Below are 19,589 nucleotides of genomic sequence, written 5' to 3'. Positions count from 1 at the left end.
AGTCAAAGGAAAAGCTGTGAAGATTTGTGCCCCACCACCCCTGATCATGGCCCTAGGGTATAAATCTATAGAAGTACATTTTTTTGGTCTGTCCCTGGAGATAACGACCATAGAAATTCAGAACAAAATAGAGAAGAAATATGGTGTCAAAGTCATAAAATCCCAAATGGGCACCTATTAGGGTTTCCCGACTGTGTACACCGGGGTAAGATTGACAAGCGTCTCGCCAGATGACGCAAAGATCCTCCCCCTCCCCTTCTATATACAATGGGTTTTATCCTGAAAATCTGGTAGATGCGGGGCTACTGGACACCTACTCAGAGACTGCCAATACCAATACCAAATGCAGCAAAACACACACCCAAAGACATACGCTGCAGCGACGAGCAAAGCAGCGACAACCATGGATGTTGAGACAGAGAAAACACTATTAAGTGTTCCTGACCCTATAGAAGATCACGAGGAAACAGAGAAACCTGAAGAAATAATACCGACACCACAACTCGACAGCACAGGAAACAACACGCAAAACCAATCAGACAAATGGGAGTCGGCAGATCAAACCAACTCGGCAGAAAAGAAAAAAGCCAAAGCGAGAGCCAGGACACTACAAAAAAGAAGGAAAAAGAAGCAAAACATACAAAACTGGTGGAGAAAGACACGGCCTCCTTATTTATTCTTGAGAAGCCACAACTTGAAGATGCTGTCTAAAACCAAGAAATCATAGCCTGTGAGAGCACACAGACCAGTCCAAGATAGATGAAACAATAAATCTAGAAGAAGCAACCGAATCCCCAAACCAAACCCAAGGGAATAGAAAGGGGATGAACCAAGATCAGACGACCCCTAAAATGCCCGCAAAAAGGAAAAGAACATCAACACCAAAAACTCCTTCTAAATGGGAAATAGTGGACTTCATAAGGAGATAAAATCACGAGGAAATAAGGAAGAAACAATACAATCACGAAGCGGGAACATGGAACAAGTACAAGCTAGAAGAACTGTCTCTCTAACAAGGGAGGACGGGAGGAGAACAATCAGCCTGGAAGAGTATAGAGCTAAGAGAACTACACACCACTAGTTAACTAGATGCCTATATAATTACACAATGATTAAAAAAACACTATATTACTACCAACAATATACACTTTAATACCTTTACATATTCAAAATGGAGGGATCAAACCTACAAATTTTGACTATGAACATCAATGGAACTGTAAATAAAACAGAATTATAGCACAGTCCAACAAATATGAGATAATTTTAATACAGGAAACGCATGGGATGCCAGAAAAGGTAATGAAAAAACTGGAAGAAGATCTCGACGCTCTAGTTTTCACTAGTGACCACCCAACAGAAAGCAGAGCTGGGATGGCAACAATTGTTCGGCGGACCGCTAAGGGGCTAAACCTTGAAAAACAAAGTACCATATGAACTACAAGAACGTCTAGTCCATTGAAAACTTAACATTTGGAATATTTTCAACATATATATTCCAGCTGAGCTAATAAATCCAAAAATAACAAATTTTATTAGCAATGCAAATAATTATATACAAAGCCATGCTCTGTAACCCTGTATAATAATTGGTGACTTTAACTGTATACCGTCAGAGCTAGACAAAAGTGTAAGACTTAGAAACCTGCAAAATTGGATTAAAACCTTTATAAAAACAAACATCTTAATAGATACCTTTAGATTCCTAAACGGAAATACCAGGAAATACACCTATAAATATGATCACAGTAAAGGAAGCCGTCTAGATATCTTCTACATATGAGAAAGGCATATCAACGTAATAAAAAATGTACTATTTTACAAGAACAAATCTCCGACTACAGACTAGTAACGCTTGACATAAATAAAATTAAGTGGGGACAGGGTATATGGAAACTGAACAATGCTCGCATGAATGATAGTGAGTACGTGAGCACTGCTCGTACACACATAAACAATTTAAAACTGAAACATTTTGGGGACATCATAAACGACTGGGAACTATTTAAAAAAGAAATAAAATGCATAACTAAATACTACAGCAAAACTAAGAAACTCAATAAACAGTGGATTCCAAAGAAATATGTTGAACTATAAAAAATGGACCACTTACAGAGATAGAGGATAAACTCATAAAACAATGGGTCGAAATAGAAAAAGATTTAACCCAGGGAACTAAAATCAGAGCAGGAAAGTTCAGATACTTGTATCAAAAGAGTATGGGGAATTTATAAAAGGATGGAAATCAAAATAGGAGAAAACGAAAAGATAGATTCCATCCAGGTTAATAATACTGTCTATAAAGATAAAAGGACATATTAGAAGCAATAAAAGATTACTATGATGATATCTATAGAACCCAACACCTTAATCAGGATACAATAAATAATTATATATGGAATACTGGTTATAAACAAATACCACTTACAAATAAAGATTGTGATAAACTGTTTACAGCTGGGGAAATCTTAAAGGTAATTAACAATCTAGAAAATTGAAAATCCACAGGATCTGATGGCATAATACCAGATTTCTATATCAAATTTCAACATGAATTTGTAGATATTTTAGAACTTCTTTACAACAATATACTTTTTAACTGGGAAATGTCAAAATGTCTAAGGGAGGGGATTATTACCTTAATATACAAAGGGAAAGGAGATAAGAAAGAACATAAAAATTGGAGACCGATAACACTATTAAACACTGATTATAAAATGTTAAGCAAAATGATAACCAACAGAATAAGAACATGTTTAGACACAATAATAGATATAAACCAAAGATGTGGGGGGACAGGTAGAAACATTTAAATAATAAAATTTCGATAAATGCTACAATTGATCTTCTCAACATTAAAAGTGAAAAGGGAGTCATGTTTCTATTCGATCAGGAGAAAGCGTTTGATCGAATAAAGCAAAACATTCGAGACATGTGGCTTCGGCCCAAATATTATAAACTGGATCAAAGCTATGTATAAAAAGATTACTTCTAAAATAATTTTGTAAATGGAGCCATGACAAAGGAAATAACTATACAACGATCAGTAAGACAGGGCTGCCGCCTGTCTTTGTTACTTTATGTTATAGCGATAGAATCCCTGAATATAAATATTAATAAGAATACTAACATTCAGGGAATTAGAATACCAAATTTGTAACATGATTTAAAACTGTGGTATATGCAGATGACTGCACAAACTTTACCAGAGATGGATTATCCTTTAAACATCTACAATATAAATTCATGCAATTGGGAAAGACCTCTGGTTCTGCAATAAATCACGACAAAACAGAAATTCTACTAATAGGCAATTGGAAGGAGGATATCTATGTCGCTTCAATAATACCATCTATACAAATAATACACTAACTAAACTTTTAGAACCGCTAGGCTACTTTAGGAGAGTCAGGGACTTAATATACAAATACAGAGACAACTTAGAAATATGGGACAAAAGAACGAACTTATATCACACATTGAATGACAATGCCTCCCAAAAAAATCATGAGATATAATTACGCCATCCAAGCTTAAACTGGCCAGCCATCTGGAAAAACTGGGCAGGTATAGGATCAGCCTCCATACAAAGTAGGTTCTTCCTATACCTGCACGACAAGTAGCTTACGGGTGAATCTGCCTTTGAACGACATATAAGTTCCATACCGCCGTGTAGACTATGCGGAAAGAACATTGATTCAAAGGAACACTTAATACTCAGATGCCCTAAGAAGGCTACAGATAAACAAGAGCTAAGGAATAGAATTAAAAGCAAATATCATGTGTCAGATGATAACCAGTTATTGTTCACAAATAATATTAATGAAAAGAAAATCTACAACGAACTAATAAATAATATTAACTCTATAATGAAGACAGCAATGGAAGATATATAAAATAATGGGCTGCTTTTCACAGCGAATTTCAGCTACCATTGGAGGCCACTAATACTTTTCCTTTACAGTAACAAACTATGGTCTTGCTGATTAAGGAGCATATGATGGTACGATGCCTAAGCTACGTGACTAATGTGTGATAGTATGGGTCGTACCGGATCTCCCCAACGGCAAGAACCAAAACAAGAACATTAAGAAAACAGAAACACGTGAATATACACACACGACTACATCCAAAAATTTATCTCTATAAAGTTTATATTATTCCCAACCTCTGTCCTCTCATGCACACACAGTAAAATAATACTAGAGCAACTAATAACTAACAAAACTCAAAAGAATTTGATCATTTATAGCCAGCCCATACAAAAACAAAGATAACATACAAAACAAATAGCACATACATAGCATTCACAGGGTCAAGGAAAATATAATACACTAGAGTAGGGAGGTGTAAAAACCTAGTTCAAAATTCATAAAAACCGAAATTTTAATGAGCACATACATTCATCAACATAAAGGGGGAAACATACACACATCAAATTCTTTAACTTTCGGCACTTGGGGGTCGCTCCTATGAAGCAAGTCTGAGAGGGACCACACCAATAAAACCAAAAATGGAGAACGTTCACTCCTTGACAAGATCCAAAGACCAGTGTGTCAGTTTGAAAACAAACGTGCCTTAAATATACAGGAAAGTGAGCATTAGCAAGAGTAAAATACCCGTGCATACCGTGCTTTTAGTGTCTCTCTCCGCAAGCGATCTACGACGAGATACGTGCTAGTTCAGTCGCTTACCTAGAAAAACAATTATCCTCCCTAGGTAACGTTGTACGCAGGTACGACGAAAATGATCAAATCGTTCTAAGGCGAAACCAAGTTATTGCTTGCCTTATTCTCTTGATAAATAAGTAGTAATAGGGGATGAATGTGTATAATAGTTTATGGCAATGCATTAAATAGTAATAGGGGATGAATATGTGTAATAGTTTATAGCAATGCATTAAGCAGTAATAGGGGATGAAGGTGTGTAATAGTTTATGGCAATGCATTAAATAGTAATAGGGGATGAATATGTGTCATTGTTTATGGCAATGCATTAAGTAGTAATTGTTGTTGTTGTTGTTGTAGGGTTTAACGCCATTTTTCAGCACATGACAGGCTATACATGGCGGCCAGTATTAATGGTGGAGGAAGAACCCGGAAAGAACCACCGACCATTAAGTAGTAATAGGGGATGAATGTGTGTAATAGTTTATGGCAATGCATTAAGGAGTAATGGGGATGAATGTGTGCAATCGTTTATGTCAATGCATTAAGCAGTAATAGGGGATGAATGTGTGTAATAGTTTATGGCAATGCATTAAGAAGTAATAGGGGATGAAGGTGTTTACTAGTTTATGGCAATGCATTAAGGGGGCGCTCACCAGTTATTGTTTACTTTTGAGAGAGTGACATATGTACAGGGAAGTTGTTTGCATTTAAAATATGCACAATGGAGAGAATGTTGGCATACCTCTGTGCTACATTAATGTAATGTGGATGATATTTCTTTGGATATTGTACTTTTGGCAACTGTACATGATCTAAGCACACTCCTAACTAAAATGACTGCTCCCTTGTGCTGAAAAATCAGCCTGAATTAGTCTAAAGTACACTATCCATAGCAGCTATTAAAATATGGAAAATAAATTTTGACACACTAGACAATACCAGCTTCTGAAAGGGCAATGAATTACCAAATATATAAAATGTAAAAAGAAAAAAATGTTATCAGCTATTTTCGATACAATTTACCTCTGAAGTTCAGGAAGTGAAAATGACCAAGTGGAGCTAGCATTTCTTTGAAAGGTGCACATCTGGAGTAAGGCCAAGCTGTATACTCTATAACTCATATTACACCCATCAATCATACAACAAAATAAAGGGAATTAAAGGTTCTTTGAATTATACCTAAGATATACAAGGTCTCTTTTAAATAGCCAGTATAACCAGTGAGGAAAGCCGGGGAAATTCTTTTTCTTTAAAATTTTAACCCTATGCAAAATGAGAAAACTGTAGAGCGCCACCTTAAAACAAATATAAAAATGTATGCAACTATTTTTTAATTTTCATATCATTATGAATGATGTTCTGAATAAAATGGTACATTCATATTGATTTTAAGCATGAAAATAAGCTAGTTATGCTCATTTTGCTCTTGCTTACGTAATTTGCCATGAGGCATGTTTGTGTGAGTAGTGACCTTAATTATGGGGCAATTAGAAGTCTTAGAATATAGGAATTGAGCCAACCTAAATTCAAAACTGTTGCAATAAGTAAAAGAAATATATAGTGAAAATGTTTCTTTTCATTTATTTGCAATGAAATAAAAAAATAAATGATGAGAAAGCGAATTTGCTTCTTCCATATTAAACAATTGGCAAATATTTTACACTTTGACCTTTGATCTTTATGAACCTGATCTGTTCCATCCCTTTTCAAACTGTAATATTCATTGTTGATATCTCAGAAATAATTCTGGCTAGTTTCATGTTCCTGTCATTCAGCATAACATTGGTTGCTATGTTTACAAAATGTAATGTGCATTCTTAAAATAGCTCACTTTTTATCATAAGGAGAGGGGGCTGGACTTGTTAGAGACTCTGACACTCATAAATACTGTTCTGTGGGGCAAAATGCAGGAGAATTATTCAAAAGGGCTCTTTTGATGATTGCAACTTAAATGTTTCAGCCATACAATCAAAATTAAATCATACAATAATAATACCTATGTTCTCTATATGGGGGCACTCACCAGTAATTATGTACTTTTGAGAGTGTGACATATGTAAGGTGAAGTTGTTTGCATTTAAAACATGCACAATGGAGAGAATGTTGGCATATATCTGTGCTACATTAATGTAATATAGATGATATTTCTTTGGATATTGTACTTTTGGAAATTGTACATGATCTAAGCACACTGCTAACTAAAATGACTGCTCCCTTGTGCTGAAAAATCAGCCTGAATTAGCCTAAAGCACACTATCCATAGCAGCTATTTAAATAGGGAAAATTAATTTTGCCAGACTAGACAATACCAGCTTCTGAAAGTGCAATAAATGAATTACCAAATATATAAAATGTAAAAAAAAGTTATTGGCACTTTTTTTTATACAATTGACCTCTGAAGTTCAGGAAGTGAAAATGAACAAGCAGAGCTAGCACCTTTTTGAAAGGTGCACATCTGGAATAAGGCCAAGCTGTATACTCTATAACCCATATTACACCCATCAATCATAATCAAAATAAAGGGAATTAAAGGTTCTTTCAATAATACCCAAGATATACAAGGTCTTTTTTAAATAGCCAGTATAACCAGTGAGGAAAGCCAGGGAAATTCTTTTTCTTTAAAATTCTAACCTTATGCAAAATGCGAAACTGTTGAGTGCCACCTAAGCAGTAATAGGGGATGAAGGTGTGTAATAGTTTATGGCAATGCATTAAGCCGTAATAGGGGATGAATGTGTGTAATAGTTTATGGCAATGTATTATGCAGTAATAGGGGATGAATGTGTGTAATAGTTTATGGCAATGCATTAAGCAGTAATAGGGATGAATGTAATAGTTAAGGCAATGCATTAAGTAGTAATAGGTGATGAATGTCTGTAATAGTTTATGGCAATGCATTAAGGAGTAATAGGGGATGAATGTCTGTATTAGTTTATGGCAATGCATTAAGCAGTAATAGGGGATGAATGTGTGTAATAGTTTATGGCAATGCATTAAGCAGTAATAGGGATGAATGTGTGTAATAGTTAAGGCAATGCATTAATTAGTAAAAAGGGATGAATCTGTGTAATAATTTATGGCAATGCATTAAGCAGTAATAGGGATGAATGTGTGTAATAGTTTATGACAATGCATTAAGTAGTAATAGGGGATGAATGTCTGTAATAGTTTATGGCAATGCATTAATTAGTAAAAAGGGATGAATGTGTGTAATAATTTATGGCAATGCATTAAGCAGTAATAGGGATGAATGTGTGTAATAGTTTATGGCAATGCATTAATTAGTAATGGGGATGAATGTGTAATAGTTTATGGCAATGCAGTAAGTAGTGATAGGGGATGAATATGCAAATAAACTTGATGAATGTGTGTATGGACAACAAACCATCCCAAAATTTTCTTCTGGTCTATAACCAATTGAGCTATAAAGAGATTTTTTAAACATCCCACACAACATAGAAGCAAGAAGATCAACTATGATCAGTTTTAAAAATACATCACTTGCTGATGGACAGAAAATGGACTGCAACAATGCATGGGTTCCAATCATTTGGACACATGGGCCAAGATTATAAAATTACTGTTTCTATTTACTGCTTGTTTAAGTGAGAAGTGAATGAACTTCAGGACAGTTAGTTTTAATTTATCAAATGCCAATATTACCCTTTTTCTAGCAATTTGATCCATAAATGATACATGTACCGTAATACAGACTGCATATCCTTAAAGACAAGAGCTATTTTACCCTAGTCTCACTCAGACAGAACAATTCTAATATACATAAACAGCAATGCAAGAAACAAAATTACTGACTGTTCATGAAGATGATAAAATACAGTACAACACATGCTATCTTGTAGCTACCATGTAAATGTGGCAGGCAGAGAAAAGAAAATACTGTTTTTGTTATCAATACATTTTATTACTTAAAAGCTACACATATTTGTGCTTAATATCTGTATTCAAAACTCAATCTGGATAGTGAATGTATCCACAATAAGAAATAAATAAACTTAAAAAATGTACAACCCTGTATGATTATCTAATCCATATATAAATAATATTGCAAGAATTGATTTTTAATTAAAAGCCAGTAATTATACTACTAGGCAATGGTGCTTAGCAAATAAATGGCTCAAAACTTTGGTTCACCAAATAATATTCCTTGTGGAACAAAGTTGTCTCCCTTATCATGTTCAAATATGAATCCATGGTGACAAAAGAAATAGTGAATTAAATGACTTAGTGAAACTAATGTAAAACTGATAAATGGCAGATTTCTTTGTATATCTGTACTAATATGTATCTCAATGGTAGTGTTCATGCTAGTAATGAGTAATGTAGTCTCACACCATTCCGTTTGTTTGTACCCAACCTACTGATGTAAAAAACTGATGGCATCAAGAATATGAAAAAAGCACAAAACTATGTCATTTCATTCACTGATTTATAAGTTCTAACTGGACTGTTTCCAAAGGGGTCCCAAACACTGTCAACATTTTGGCATTTCGAATCAAACAGGAGTTTCATTAGCAACATGGCTGCCATATTTGCTTGGGCTAGTCTGTCTTCAGGCAACAGATATGATGTAGTTCACTGTCTTTGAAAACCTCAATAATTCCGCAAACTTTGGATTGGCATCTCTTCGCATACAGGTATATAAGAGTTCCTCCTATTTATTTGTTTAATTTGTTTTAGAAATATTAAAACTAGACATTCCAAATACTGGACACAGATGACACAGGTTTTACTGAAATAGACTAGAAACCAGAAATGGACAGCGAAAAGTGTGTCTGCTTGTTTACAATGGGAGCTTCAGATTGCATCGAAACACCCATAATTTGAAAGTGTTAGGGATCCCTAAATGAGAATCAGGTTATAAATTATAAATAAAAAAATTATAACTCAATGAATGAAATGAATATGTTGTGTGTATTTTTACAATCTTGATGTTTTTGTTTTCAAAATCAGTAGTGGGTACAAACAAACAGGATGATGTGCAAATGCTCTAGTTTAATGGTCTAACATTAGGCATTTGAAGTTATCCCATTTACTGATTAACCTAAGGGATCAAATACTCTAGTTTAATGGTCTAACATTAGGCATTTGAAGTTATCCTATTTACTGATTACCCTAAAGGATCAAATGCTCTAGTGTAATGGTCTAACATTAGGCATTTGAAGTTATCCCATTTACTGATTACCCTAAGTGATCAAATGCTTTTGTTTGATCCTCTAACTGAAGAGGACAGAATTTTGTTTACCTTTACAAAATTTTACTGCCTTAAAAACAGTGCAATGGCACACTAAGAACATGTTACCCAGCTGTATGTGTCCACTTCCAACATTTGGTTAACTGTCAGCAAGGATGAATCCAATTGCACCTTTAAATGATAATATGTCAGCAAGGATGTATCAACTTCTGATTGGTTAAATAATAATAATAATAATAATGTGCCTAATCTTTAGAAGCTCTAAGCGCTTTACAACATTAGACAATACCTATAATATAAAAAAAACATATAATGATACGATTACAAAAGCAAACACCATGAAATTAGAAAACATAAAAAACATGCTGAGAATATTTAAGGTAGGAAACATTATTAGGTCTTTAAGTTTGTTCTTGCAGTCGAAATAAGCGAGTTTTAAGAGCTCACTTGAATGGGATCACTCTGTCTTTGTGTCTAAGTTCAGTGGGCAATTCATTACACATTGCTGGGCCCTGGTATGCAAAAGAACACTGTCCATATGACTTCATTTTCATAGTGGGAATAATGAGTATACGATTGTCAGAAGAGGAGCATAAGTATCTTGCTGGTGTGTACACATGGGTGAGGTCGGATAGGTATGTTGGACTGGAGTCCATCAGTGAAACATAGCACAAAGAGCAAATTTTGTGTTCGATTCTGGATTGAATGCATAGCCAGTGTAGGGTACAGGGCAGCAGGGAGGTGTGCTCTGATCGTGGTACTCTAAGGATGATCCACGCAGCTGTGTTCTGAACTTTCTGAAGTTTCTGGATTAGATATTGAGATGAACCAGACAGAATCGAGTTACAATAGTCCAAGTCTTGAAAGTACTAATGAACATACAAGTGTTTTAGTCGCATCAACTGAAAGATATTTGTGAATGGAGCTGATGCATCTCAGCTCAAGATATGCAGCCCTGCATATGTTCATGACAAGTTGGTGTAATGTGAGAGTACTCTCCAGAGTAACACCTAGGTTTCGTACTGATTGTGTGAATTTAATGTTGGCATTGCTGATATTTATTGTTTGAGGTAAAGGATGTGAATGAGAAAGTCTTTGTGTTGTGATCAGAATGGCCTCAGTTTTATCATCATTCATCTGCAGCTTGTTACATGTCATCCATGATTTCACATCAGAAACGCACCTCTCTACACCTTGGATGGTAGCATCAACTTCAGTTGGGTGGCTAGATTTGTATATTTGGGTGTTGACAGCATATGATTGGTGAAACACAGGATGATGATCTATGACACTTGAGAGCAGCTGAGTGTACAGAATGAAGAAAACAGGTCCAAGAACAGACCCCTGTGGAACACCACAACATAGATCAACTGGGATGGAATGTATTCCATTTGCAGACACAATTTGTGTCCTGCTGACCAAATAGGACTTGAACCACAGTAAGGCTATATCATGATTAATAAATATATACATGCTGGAGATGGTGAAGTAATATATCATGGTCTATTGTGTCAAATGCTGTAGACAAATCAAGGAGGGTGAGAACTGTAATCTTTCCACTATCCAAAGCAGAGAGAATGCCATTAACTACTTTTAGAAGAGTAGTTTCAGTACTGTGGCAAGGGCAATATTCAGATTGTACACTGCTAAAAAGACTGTTTGAATTCAGATGAGATACAAGTTGGGATAGAACAACTTTTTGTAAGATTTTTTATATGAATGGGAGATTAGAAACTGGGTGGTAGTTCTTCAAATCATTATGGTCGAGTGCTAATTTCTTCAGCAGAGGCTTTACAATGGCATTTTTGAAAAATGATGGGAATTCTCCGGATGAGAGAGAGGTATTAATAACATCAGTTAGTGAAGGCAATACTGGATCTAAGCACTCAAATATCTGTGAGGACATATGGAATAGATGCTTGTGATTGGTTAAATATCAGTGACATGTATCAAACGACTGCTACTGACTGGTTAAATACGGGTGAAGACATAATGGGAAAATTAGGATCAAGTGTGAAAAAGGCTGACCAACCCTAGCCAAGCCTTAATACCAACAGTAATTGTGGATCTTTGTATTGCTGTCAAAGCACACTAGATGGATCTCACAAGATTTGCCTTTGCTGTCAGAGCACATTGCAGAGATCTCACAAGGTTTGCCTTTGCTGTCATAGCACATTGCAGAGATCTCACAAGATTTGCCTTTGCTGTCATAGCACATTGCAGAGATCTCACAAGGTTTGCCTTTGCTGTCATAGCACATTGCAGAGATCTCACAAGGTTTGCCTTTGCTGTCATAGCACATTGCAGAGATCTCACAAGATTTGCCTTTGCTGTCATAGCACATTGCAGAGATCTCACAAGGTTTGCCTTTGCTGTCATAGCACATTGCAGAGATCTCACAAGGTTTGCCTTTGCTGTCATAGCACACTGCAGAGATCTCACAAGGTTTGCCTTTGTACTGCTGCCCAAACAAACTGCAGAGAGATCTCACAAGATTTCCTGTGTAAAAATGTTTGTCCAAGGAAGTTGTTTAAATTAGAGGGTTTAAAGTCAGTCTTGAGTGTTTCATGCATACAACAAACCATGGATTATTGTTGTTCTTGCAAATCAGATTAAATAAATTAAATAGCCAATACCTGATAAATCTCTGTCAAACAATTAATAACTGAAATTTGGGCAGCATTTGTCTATTTCTAACTCTCAGCATGGCTGCCATCACAAAATTACATGTGTCAAACCTACAAAAACAAGAATGACTAAATATGTATTCATTACAGCAGCATGTTTGCATTTCTGTATTGTAATATTTATAAGAGTTTATGATTTGAATCAAATCAGTATGGATTATTATTATAATTTAATTAGACCATGACAATAAAAATAATACATATTCATGTATAGCATCCAAACATGGATTATAATCCACAATATATTCTGTAGAGATGTGAATGATATCCTCTCGAAATTTTCAACCAAATGTAAAGTCTGATTATTTTAAACATAAAGCAGTTTTCTTTTCTATAAATATCATTTATAGACTATGGTACATTTAATTATGCTAAGCAAACCAATGGTACATTTAATTATGCTAAGCAAACCAAATAAGCGCTTAATGAAAAAAATGACAGCATCTAATCAGAAACTCTTCCAAGATTTATGTACAGAATGCATTAAAAACAAAATTTCTTAATATTTATTTTACATAATATACTTCAGCAACTGAGCTCAGGACCACCATGTAATAAATTTGACATCAAACAGAAAAACAAAATATTTTCATTTCATATCTCTTGCTAAACAATTTAAAAGTTTTAAAAAATTCACCAGTAATAAAGGTGCTATTTTAACAATCAACATTTTCAGTCTACTTCATACTCCTAACAAATAATATCCTTTACTCAAAAAACCTCCTTCATTATGTTGACTTTCATACACTTTGGGCTATTCAATAAATAAGAAATCCTTCATTATATTGTCTTTCATACACTTTGGGCTTTTCAATAAAAAAAATCCTTCATTATATTGTCTTTTATACACTTTGGGCTATTCAATAAATAAATCCTTAATTATGTTAGCTTTCCTACATTTTGGGCTATTAAAAAAAACACATCATTATATTGTCTTTCATACACTTTGGGCTATTCAGTAAAAAAAAATCTTCATTGTGTTGACTTTATACACTTTGGGCTATTCAATTTGTAAAAAAATCCTTCATTATATTGGCTTTCAAATACATTGGACTATTTAATTAAAAAAAAGTGGGCCCCAAGTGGCTGAGTGGTCTAAAGAGCTCTCCATCATGGATCACTGCCATCTCACTTCTGTCTGCGTGGGTTCAAGTCTTGGGCTAGGCCAATGTGAATATGTGAGAAAGCTTGCCAGTAGCTTCTTGTGGGTCAGTGGTTCTTTCTGGGATTTTCCTGGGTTCTTCGTCCACCATTAATACTTGCCATCATGTATCTTGTGCTGAAAATTGGCGTTAAAACCCTTTAACAACAATAACATAACAACAATGTAAAAAAAACATCCAGGTCAGAAGACATGTTTCACTTAGACTCACAATAAATCTACATGGCTTTCCTTTAAGGAATAAAGGAATACATTTTATTTGAATAACCCACAGATATATGATGTTGGCTTCCTCTTAGGTCCTAGCACGTATGTTTCAATAGAACAGTTCTCAACTAGTAATATGTAAACAATCAATCAACATCAGCATATTATATACTCAAACACAATTTTATTGCATTTAAATTTTGAACAGTTGATTCAAGTAATTAAGGCCATGACTAGATTTTAAATTGACAAACCTTCCAAATTTTGGACAATTCATTCAGATAAATAAAGCCATGGCTAGAATAAATTGACAAACCTTTCAAATTTTGGGTTTCTTTACCACTATGGAGGAAATTGTAGTAACGTTTTTTTTTTCTTCAAATGAAGTAACATTAAATGGTAAGAATAACATTCCTGAATTAGAAACTGTGATACATATTTACATTTGAAGAACAACAAAAAAAACTAGAAATCGACTAATACTATCTAATTTATTTCTTCATGGATCAAAATTTTCTTCAGAGTCTCCACAAATAATTTTCAAAACAACAAAGAACAACAACTGATAAAAACTCTGACACAATATGTAAATATTCAGTTGCATCACATTACAATAAAAAATAAAAAAATCTATTAAGAAAAATCTAGAGTATAACTGGTGACCATATAATTTAACGCTGGAACAGGTTTTCCTTGAAGGTAATGAGTCTACAACCTCACTTCCATTACCATGTTTGCAAAGAAATACTCTAGCCAATTATCTGAATGCTACTGCTTCACACCCACCCTCTTTCCTAACTGGAGCTCTATTGTAATACTAAATGAAAACATGTGGTTGATAGAAGTTGCAATAACTTCTTAAGGGGTCCTGGCAATTCATACTATACCATCTACTAGTCCTGGCAATTCATACTATACCATCTACTAGTCCTGGCAGTTCATACTATACCATCTACTAGTCATGGCAATTCATACTATACCATCCAAAAGTCATGGCAATTCATACTATACCATCTGCTAATCATGGCAATTCATCCCATACCATCTACTAGTCATGGTAATTCATCCTATACCATCTGCTAATCATGGCAATTCATCCCATACCATCTACTAGTCATGGTAATTCATCCTATACCATCTACTAGTCATGGTAATTCATCCTATACCATCTACTAGTCATGGTAATTCATACTATACCATCTGCTAATCATGGCAATTCATCCTATACCATCTACTAGTCATGGTAATTCATCCTATACCATCTACTAGTCATGGCAATTCATACTATACCATCAACTAGTCATGGCAATTCATCCTATACCATCTGCTAATCATGGCAATTCATCCTATACCATCTACTAGTCATGGTAATTCATCCTATACCATCTACTAGTCATGGTAATTCATACCATACCATCTACTAGTCATGGCAATTCATACTTTACCACCAGAATTTTTTTACTAGAAAGACAACAAAATCTGCTGAATAGTGAATGAAAATTTCAAAGTTTATACTTCTTTTTCTCCATGCGAAATACAAGTTGTAAAACTGAATACATATGGAAATTAAAGATTGGGCTATACATGAACTGCACAAAATTTAGTTCTAAGGAAATAGTATTACAGATAAAATTGGAAATTTCGTCAAAACTGGATGTTTTTTATGCTTTTCATTCAGAAAGAAAAGCTTATTTATTATTAATAAACTTTCCATCTATGCTAACTGGAATTTTTATTGGATATTTAAAAACTGGCTGATAACAAAACAGGATGACTGGCCTTGACAAACACATCAATACAATTTTCATACATAAAACTAGAAATGTGCCAATAAAACATGGATGCCCCTGTCATTATTGTACAAGCGAAGAAAGTTTGGTTCAATATGTCAGGGCAAAGTGAAAACAGGGGACATAACTCAGTCAAAGTTTGTTAGAATACGTTGATTTTAGCTAGTTCTTTCTCATGTAAAGATTTTTACCAAATCTGGCTTCAATTAATGAAGTCATTCAAAACATTCTGGAGTCAAAATTTGACATTAAGTGGTGTGATGGGAAGACATGAGTTACAATATATTCCCCCTCCATAGAATATGGCAGAGGTATGGAATCTTCAAAGGAATATGACTCCTGGGAATAATGGCTAATAATATCCAAATTCACAACACTGTCCATGAACAACACAATTCAAAACTTTCTTTGGTTTGGTAATCTATTCTCAAAGAAAATGTGAATATGGTGCTATCATTCAAATGAAATGATTTTTCTTTTATGATGATTGACAAATAATGTCTGTATCTTGATTACAGCCCCCAATGTCTGTAAAAATTACCTGGTCATCTTTGTTGCAATGCAAAAGGTTACAAAGTTATGTATTCATAATACATGCTACAACAAGTATTATAACAAGTAAATTGATCTAAAATATACACAGTGCCAGCTGTTACAATTATCATTTAATAAAATATAAATTCATAAACACAATGCTCAAATATATACATGAACAATTATCACCCAAAATACAATAATGATGCAAGTCCAAGTCGAAGCAAAATGCAATTTGTTTACCAAATGATTCTGTGTCCACTGAACAGTTATAGATGGACCAACGTCATAATTACAATTAAAATGCTCCATGTTCACTCTCATTTCTCTGCATTTTAGTAGTGATGAAAACAAAAAATAATAAAATGGACTGATGAACAAATACACATTAAAACTGGTGACTAAATTAGATGATATCTTAAGTAATAAAAATATTCAACAGACCCAAAGATTTTAGAATCCCTGCAAGTACAACTCCAAGAGTGTTCTCTTAAAAGCACTGAAGACAGGCAGATTGGAGATGAATAACATTTTTTTTTTGGTATCATCTCTTCTATACAGAGCTGCGATATACAATACAAATTAACTCATCTGCGCTATTTTCTCATTAACTGTGAAGGTGTACAGACCTCTGAATAGGCAGTTGATTGGTTAATTATGCACCTGTATATATTGATAGTCAGGCCTGGCCTCATACCTGTACAGGTATGGAGGTTAACAGGCTTCTAAATAGACACCTGACATTATATGCCTGACTATTTTCATAGGAACACATGACCTCTTACATGTACAGGTGCAACCACCCAGTTTAAAAATTCAGTCGTTAAGAAGTAGTATTTGATTGCACGTAGCAAATATAATAGAAGAGTTAATTATAGCCATGAACTAAATAATGTCCATTCCATTGTTGGATCAGTATGTTATGGCATTTCCATACATCCCCTTCATTAACATGGGGACTGTCATCCTCATGTCCAGGTTTACAGTCTGACAACAGGAAATGACGATGGAGTATCATCAGCATGCATCAACGTTTGCCCATGTAACATGCTGTCAGTAGTGATTGTGCAACCATGTGACTCAGTCAGATGACTCCAAACATAATTCTCGTTCACTATGAATATCATAGGAATGGTCAGTTCAGCTGACATAGCTCATTTGTATGGCTGGACCAGTTGGTCAGCAGTCTGAATGGTGTACCAAAGATGGTACATGTCTTGCAGTCCTGCTAAAGATGACACATGCCTGGCAACTGTGATAATGAATAAGAATGTGGACTTTTCCTTTAAATATAAATACTGCATACTTTCTCTTGTTATGAATGTAGATTTCCAACTGACCAATGACAACACATCTGACTCTTTTTGGAATTAGTGTTGTTAAAACTGATCACCTTTCAACTTTCAGTTCTACAGGTCACACAGATTCTTTTTTCATATGATAAATCAAGAATTGTGAAGATAGACAGCACATCCTGCCCCATACTTCGGGATCATATTGTTAACTTGTTATGAATTTTAATAATAAATATATTTCATAAAGTCTTAATGGTTATTTCAAACTGCTAACAATCTGTTAGGGGAAAGAAGAATTTTGGCTGCTTAAGGAGCATCAAGTATACAATGAATTAGAGGAAAGAAGAAATCTTTCTGTACATGTCAAAGGAAAATATCTACTTAAGGAATACAATGTATAAATTTAATGAAGATAAAGGAAAATATTTGACTTGTTGGATGTGGGTGAAAGTTGTTTACGGGAAAAGACTGTCATGGGTAGTTGCACTGTAATTCTGAAACTAAGAAACTAACATAAATATTTGTTTAATATACAGAATCAAAATGTATCGAAGCTAAAAAAAATCCCTCATTCAAGATTGAAAAGAATTTTGGCCATTCATCTATGTATAACTGATGACATTTTATATCACTTCATGGACTTACTAGCAAACAAGAATAAACACCCACCAATAGAAACAATACATATGAAGGGAAATGAATTGTAATAAAAGATGAGAGACAAAGTACGATGAAGACAAACATCAATAGGATTAATACATATTACAGGAAAAGAACAGTAATACAAGATGAAAGACAAAGTATGATGAAGACAAACATCAATAGGATTAATACATATTAAGGGAAAAGAACAGTAATACAAGATCAAAGACAAAGTCCAGTGAAGATATTGATCATTTAGATTACATAATACATTTTCTTCTAAAGCAAAATGATCAGCGATACATTCTCCTCATACATTATATCAATGCTCAAATATTAATCATTGATAAAAATACAGAAAAATTAAAATCAACATAGTATGAAGTCACATATTCAATGTAAAATCAACAAAGTATGAAGTCATATATTCAATGTAAAATCAACAAAGTATGAAGTCATATATTCAATGTAAAATCAACATAGTATGAAGTCACATATTCAATGTAAAATCAACTGAACATAAAGCCACATATGTAATGTAAAACCACCACTGTTTGGATAAAGAATAATTGTCTGCTACAAGAATTTTTACAATCATAAATAATCTTAACTTTAAAAACAAGCAAAATCACAAATATTACATGACAAATCAATGTTTATTCTAGTTATGAAAATTTTGATGGGGAAATTTCATCTTTAAAGTAGGAAATTCTAAATAAAAGGGTGGATTTATTGATGTAAGCAAAGATTGTCCTTGCAAATATCATGAAAATTTGTTCATTAAGTTTAATTTTTTTGCATGATTCTTTTAAATAAGCATAATTGCAATAAATCACATGTCTAAGAACATACATGTAGGTATTAACATATTCTTAAAAAATCATAAACTCACACTAGTAAAGACTTTCTGCAAACAATTCACTTCATGGTGCTGTATCTATGCACAGGACAACTGCATACCGTAAGTTTTCCTCAACATTTCACACATTCACTGAGACAAGACTTGATATCAACACTCTGACAATGCTCAACGACTAGGAGCTGTTGGTCACATTTAGCAGCCCACGAGACAGAAGTTTATCTTTCAGCATATTAAAGACCTGCAACTGTTCTTCAGCTGGCAGCAACAGGATGCTCTGCAAGATCCTCTGGGAGTTTGGAACCCTGAACCAGAAAATATACCGAATGAATTTATAGACAAGACAGTGACACCCAGCTTGTATAGTATACGGTAAACAAAATGTTACAAGTGATTGCATTACATACTTTGATAGTAAAATCTGCATTATCATTTTAATTCATGAGGTTTAAATTTGTATGGAGTTCATGATTCCTTATCATGCATTTCTACATGTGAAAGCATCAGCAATAATATTTAATCAATTAGTAA

General features: G+C 34.2%; 1 protein-coding gene across 1 annotated transcript in view; it reads right to left on the bottom strand.

The window, feature by feature from the left end:
* Positions 1–8,570: 8,570 nt before the first annotated feature.
* LOC149806292 (phosphatidate cytidylyltransferase, photoreceptor-specific-like) overlaps positions 8,571–19,589 on the bottom strand; it is a 55,939-nt gene continuing 44,920 nt past the window's right edge. The window contains exon 11 of the mRNA XM_089951236.1: positions 8,571–19,363. Coding sequence (XP_089807362.1) covers positions 19,234–19,363 — 130 coding nt within the window. The 3' untranslated portion in view covers positions 8,571–19,233. The remainder of the gene's footprint in view (positions 19,364–19,589) is intronic.

Source organism: Sinohyriopsis cumingii, chromosome 2, assembly GCF_028554795.1.
Source record: "Sinohyriopsis cumingii isolate HCF-2022 chromosome 2, ASM2855479v2, whole genome shotgun sequence".
NCBI classification, from domain to species: domain Eukaryota; kingdom Metazoa; phylum Mollusca; class Bivalvia; order Unionida; family Unionidae; genus Sinohyriopsis; species Sinohyriopsis cumingii.
Note: the sequence above shows the minus strand (reverse complement) of the source record. Positions and strands in the feature narration are given on the sequence as shown.